The sequence below is a fragment of the Chenopodium album genome, chromosome 25, assembly GCF_948465745.1.
Source record: "Chenopodium album chromosome 25, dcCheAlbu1.1, whole genome shotgun sequence".
NCBI classification, from domain to species: domain Eukaryota; kingdom Viridiplantae; phylum Streptophyta; class Magnoliopsida; order Caryophyllales; family Amaranthaceae; genus Chenopodium; species Chenopodium album.
In genome coordinates this window covers 21,747,230-21,753,399 of record NC_137858.1, presented here as the reverse complement: position 1 = coordinate 21,753,399, position 6,170 = coordinate 21,747,230, and the positions used below count along the sequence as shown (strand labels likewise).

Sequence of the window (6,170 nt, the reverse complement as noted above, 5' to 3'; positions counted from 1 at the left end):
AAGGACCTCTTGTAAGTAAAAACCAAAGGGGGTGAAGTTGTCTATGTGAACAAACGGAATCCATCCAAACTTATGAACCTGTCACAAGTGGATGCTATCAATCTAAGGAAAGGGGAAGAACTAGACTTCTTTCAAACTAACTCAATGTCCTTTTTGAAGGTTCGTACATTTACCAAAAAATCTACTATCTCTAGGGAGACACCCCACAATGTCAAGTTGAGGGAAGCAGCAGTCTCCAATCCAGATCTCATAAGCAACGAGGTCCCCCATGAGGCTATTTTGAAGAAGCCTATGAATACGATGGAAGAGCATCAATTTAAGATTGAACTTCATTCAAGGTAGGACAACAGGGTAGCAATGGCAGTTCACTAGACAGACACAATGGCTATTTGGATTGAGGATAGGAAAGACAACTTTAATGCGCCCAACAAAAGGCAAGGAGGCTCATAAAGAGGAGACAAAGATCAACCGTCCCAGAAAGTCAAAAAGGTATGGGCGGTTAGCCCTAAGATTGAAAAAGAAGAAAAGGAGAATGATCAACAACTCAACCACTCACTGTGTAGGACGAAAAAGGAAAATGGATACTCCACCCCCCCTTAAATCATGTCTTTCATATTAGGAAAAAGTCTTTCAGATATTAGGAAAGTAGTTTTAATTCTTCTAATATTTCCTATAATTCTAGACATGTCACTCAGGATACCCATAATCTTGTTGTTCAAGCAGAAGTAAATAGGATCGGATGATCGGGTAGGATATTGCTTAGTGCAGGTAAATTTTTATTTTTATTTTTTTTTAAAAAAAAAAGACTTTTTTATTTTTTTTTATTTTTTTTGCAGTGGTTATAAAAGGACAAAATTACCCATGCTTTCTGCAATCAGTTGCTAGTAGATGGGCTTTTGAGACATTCAATCTATCGACCTTAATACACATGACAAAATCCTTTTTTCTTACTTCTTTAACAATATCAGTTGCTAAGCTTTAAAGCTCCACCTCTCACTACTACATTTTAAGCCTAATGCAACGCCTAAATTCGTCGCATTAGAGCCCTTAAACCGTTGTCATAGGCCTAACGCAACGTCTCCAAACCGTGGCATCCGCTGGCGTGGCATTAGCCCTAATACAACGGCGAAATGACCTAACGCAACGGTAACACTAGTGTCGTTGCGTTAGCTATAAATCTAATGCAACGGCACCCTTATAACCGTTGTATTAGCCATATTTAGCTAATACAACAATCATATATAGCTAACGCAACGGTAAGGTAGCTAATGCGACGACCAATATTCATGTATTGAATATATATATATATATATATATATATATATATATATATATATATATATATATATATATATATATATATATATATATATATATATATATATATATATATATATATATATATATATGTTCTTTTTTGAAACAATATAGTATATGTAAACCTAAGTGTATAAGAAACTATATAATTAATGACAATTTTGAGAAATTAAATAGATATTTTATTGAGATTTAAAAAAATCCATAGTACATACATACAATTTCAGACTTAAACAAAAAAAAAGTTCAAACAACACCTATAACTAAATGTTTATTCTTCAAAAACAAAATTGTGACATTAGTTTTGAGCTTGTTGAGCTTGAGCAAGAATCGCCACCATAATAAATTGAAAGCCTATAATTCTCCACCTGTATACCATGGTTGATGTTATCAATTATAGTCCCTGCATAACATGTCAAGAAGAAAATTACAATTTTTCTCTAAGACTTTATGCCTTGCATAAATTTTTTTTTTTTTTTTTTTTTTTTTTTTTTTTTTTTTTTTTTTTTTTACAGTCTTGCATTATTGATAAATAAGCAACATACATAATTAATATATACCATCCAATTTTATGAAAACAACAAAAAAAACATCCAAATTTAGTTCCCGAACTACCTAATACAAAAATAAACAAATAAAATAAACCCTTGATTAGAAGACAAGTAGTCAAGACAAAGCTAAAGCCAAAAAAAAAAAAAAAAAAGGATCAAAATTAATTGTATCAAATTAACAATTATTTGACACAATGAGATTTGTAAACAGCATAGGTAATATCAGATTCACTTATTTCTTTAGAGTAAACACATTAAAAACCAGCATATAACATCACATAATAAACATTAAATTACACATTGGTATAGCTCATTAGAGACAGCAGCAAGCAACATGTTGACAACATAACGAATTTAACAACAAGAGCACAACACAGCATCACATCACAACCTAGATTAATCCAACTAACCTTGTTCATATTGATTAGATTTAGTGAAGGGCTCCTACCCCAAGGAAATCTCTTGCTAGACTATCAGGAATTGGCCTAACTTAAGGGGAAGGGTATTATAGATAGTGCAGTTTATTAATGAGTGTTCGTTGTGAGGAGAAAGATACTAAGTCAATAGAGGAAAATAGAATCTTATCATTCCATAAGGAAGGGAAAAGAGGAGAGAATTCGGAGACAATCCACACTACTCACACAATCACACTAACCCTCCCGACTTCTCCAAAGCAACCTACCAACTTACAATAGAATTATTTCTTCGTAATGTTTCTAAATGAGTCTAACCAAGCAACCACCTACCTCAAGAATTAATAGAGAAGTTTAAGCATACATTAATAGTAGTTAAATCATACTAGCTACATAACTAGGACTAATAACAAATCTAAAGGCCTTTAATTTGTTGCAAACTAGAACTTTTTTTAAGCTTTGTATATATAATAGGTGACTAGCACAACTAAATTAAAGTCAGTTTAATGGAAAAGTATACTAAATTGAAGAACATGTTACTGTAATTTCAAAAAGATAACAAAAAAAAAAAAAAAAAAAAAAAAAAAAAAAAAAAACAAGGAAAGCATAGTTAACATACTACCCTCCAAACTACTGCAATATTGTATAAAGAAAGAGTAAGAAAAAATTGATATAACCTCAAAGTCTAACTATAACAAAGTTATCTAGTAATTTTTCCCCTGCTATGAACAAAAAAAAAAGCAAGAGTTAGGAAACAAAAAACTTCAATTTAGGATGTTGGATGAATAGAGTAACCATTACATTTTACACATGAAATGAATGTTCTATTAGCTAGATTTAAAAGCTTAAAAAGACTAATAATGATCTAGAGATGCCTCTGTAAAACCCAAGGTCAAGTGCCACTAACCAAACATTGTAATTGGAGTCCATAATAAAGTCCATAATATTGAATTCCACAATACTCCCATCTCTTTAAACTGATAGGCTATTAGACATAGTTTAGTGACTCTAAGTCGCTAATCAGAGAAATAAATCTGTACTATGTATTTAGTAGTCTTTAATGTTATCAAAATAAATCGACAACCCTTTCATTTTTAATAAAAGCCAATATATGAGTTATTAATCTTAAATTCCACAATGCAAGGTGTCATTACTACAGTACAGGCCTACAGGGCATACTACACAAAGGCAGGTAAGGTTTTTTGGAAATACATTTAGAGCACTATGGCGAAACAAGAAAAATGAAAAGCAAAACGTCTTTATTACACGATGGAGCTCTAAGATTCAATAAAATCTAGATCCAAATTCCGTAGTTTACAACTAAATCTCATAGCTTAATTTAACATCTAGCAACTACAACCTACTTTATTTGTACTGTATTACTTCAATACCATTGGAAATATTCATATGGATAAGAAATTGGTAAATATACATCATTAGATGATGCTAAAAACGAATCCACGGAATACTTGTTAATTGATTGCAGACTTGCAATTGAAACCAATAGTAATAAATATAAAGAATAGATAAGAAGAGGAAAAAAAAAAAACCCTTTGTTTTTACCAGATCTAAGAGCAGAATGAGCAAAAAAAAGGGAAAAAGTACTATCATTGCCAAATCCAAACACAAAACAATTAAAAATTGAAGATAGTAAAAAGAATTTCTCACCAGACTTGAATTTTCGATTCCTAAATTGTTGAGGATGATGACCATCTCTTTCTTGTTGGGAGGAATTGAATTGGGAATTTACGTACTATGGAGAAATATAGAGTTTCTCTCTCTTCTTTTTCTCTCACATAAATGAAGGCAATCTAAAGTTAGAAGAAGGGTTAGAATTATTTCAAAAAAATAAAAGTAGAAGAAGGGTTTTGAAATAATTTGAAAAACAAAAATTTCGATTTACACTCATTTGGCGGCATTTTGTAAATTGATCGTACTATAATTTCTAAATAGGGACTATGATTAACTGCCGTCGCATTAGCTTAACTAATGCAACGCCTTCACAGGCTAATGCGACGCCGTAGTAGAGACCGTTGCATTAGTATGCATAAATAAATTGGTAGTACAATAGTCGTTGCATTAGCCCTTTCTAATGTGACGGTAATAAGCAAGCCGTTGTATTAGCCCATTTTCAGTCGTTGCATTAACTCAAAAATGTAGTAGTGTCTGCTGAGTATGGATTTTGAATAGCTTTAACTGCGACCACCGAGTCCGTTTTAATTATAACATTGACATACTCGGCAGGAATTTCCTTGAGGGCTTTCCAAATCGCAACTAACTCTGCTTGGATTCAGGATATTGCAAAAATTCTGGAAGAGTTATATAGTTGCTCGTTTGTATTCTCTGAAACCCAAGCTACTGCTGCTTCCCATTGCAATGCTTGCTCTTTCTTGTTCTTTTTCCATGCTGCATCTACACATATGGAGATGAACACCTTGTTAGAAGGGATTCCTAATTTCCAAAAGATCATAGACTGCTTCTCTCTAGAAGGAGTGGATGCTATGATGGACTGGTCCTCCACGAGTTTGAGTGCTTGTTTCCATCTCTTGACTTGTGACTGTATAGAATCCATGATCAATGAAGGATTCATACTCACGCCCCTAAATATGATATCATTTCTGTGATTCCAAATAGCCCATAAAGTCACTACAAACCAAATAAGCTGGGAACTATTAATTCTCAAATCCTGCATAAAGAAACTGACAAAGTTAGCAACCCAATCCCTGAATGGAAGAAAAAGAGGGTTATTAGAAGAGATTCTTAGCATGGAAGCTTTCCATATTCTTTGAGCCATTCACAAAATCTGAAGATGTGGTTCATAGTTTCTTGCTCTGATCTGCAAAAAGGGCACAACTGTGTCGTCTGGATCCCCCTTTTACTCAAATTATCCATGGTTGGGATAATGTTTTGGGAGATCTTCTAAATAAACAACTTCCATTTTGGAAGCAAATTACTTTTCCACAGTCTTCTCCAAAAATTTTCTTTTGATGGACTCCAAGACTGCACACCATTCTTCTTGATTAACCACCAATATCCAGATTTAACAGAGAAATTCCCTGAGTTATGTAATGGCCAAGAGAACACATCTGGTTGCTCCTCCTCCGGAATATGAATAGATAAGATCTCTCTTGCTGTATCATCATCAAATGACTTCCAGATCAAGCCAGCATTCCATCTCCTTTCCAAAGTAATCAAATTTGATACCTTGGTTGAATCAGAAATTACATCACCTCTAGTTAGGATGACTTTCTTCCCATTAACCCAAGCATCCTTTTTGATAAAAGTAGAGCTGCCATTACCAATCCTTTTACCTATTACAGAACTAAAGCTAGTTATAGCCCTGACTAGACTTCTTGCTCCGCATGAACCTCTAACCATGCTCCTTCTTTGCAATCCCATAGAATTTGGGTCATTACCATATTTAGCTTTGAAAACCTTGCTAGCAAGTAGAGATGGGTTTGCATAAAGTCTCTAGCTCTGTTTCACTAGCAGAATTTTGTTAACTGCTGACAGCTCCTTGATGCCTACTCCCCCATCATACTTGTGCAAATACAGGATTTCTTTCCTCCTCCAACAAATATGAGAGTTGGAATTAGAAGACCGCCACCAGAATTTGTTTATGGTAGAGTTGATTTTCGAGCCCAGATTTTGGGGACACCAGTAAAGAGCAAGAACATGATGAGCTAGAGCAATAAGGACTCCATTTACCAATATAAGCTTTCCTGCTTGTGACAAAGTGGAAAACTTCCAAGAAGTAATTTAGTTCTATATGTTGTCCAAAATGAACTCTAGCTTTTTGCTCATTCTACCATTTATATCCATAGGGCATCCAAGATAGCTCCCAAGGTTCGTTGACAAGGGAATAAACGCATCGTCAATTGTCTATCCC

The 6,170-nt window shown here is 33.8% G+C and overlaps 1 protein-coding gene across 1 annotated transcript; it reads right to left on the bottom strand.

Annotated features, from left to right (window-relative positions):
* Positions 1-4,571: 4,571 nt before the first annotated feature.
* LOC145613876 (uncharacterized) lies at positions 4,572-5,680 on the bottom strand. The gene is made up of 2 exons (XM_081668915.1): positions 5,214-5,680; positions 4,572-5,004 (listed from the first exon to the last, which is right to left on the bottom strand). Exons 1-2 carry the CDS (start codon positions 5,678-5,680, stop codon positions 4,572-4,574), a joined length of 900 nt encoding a protein of 299 aa, XP_081525041.1.
* Positions 5,681-6,170: the final 490 nt, after the last annotated feature.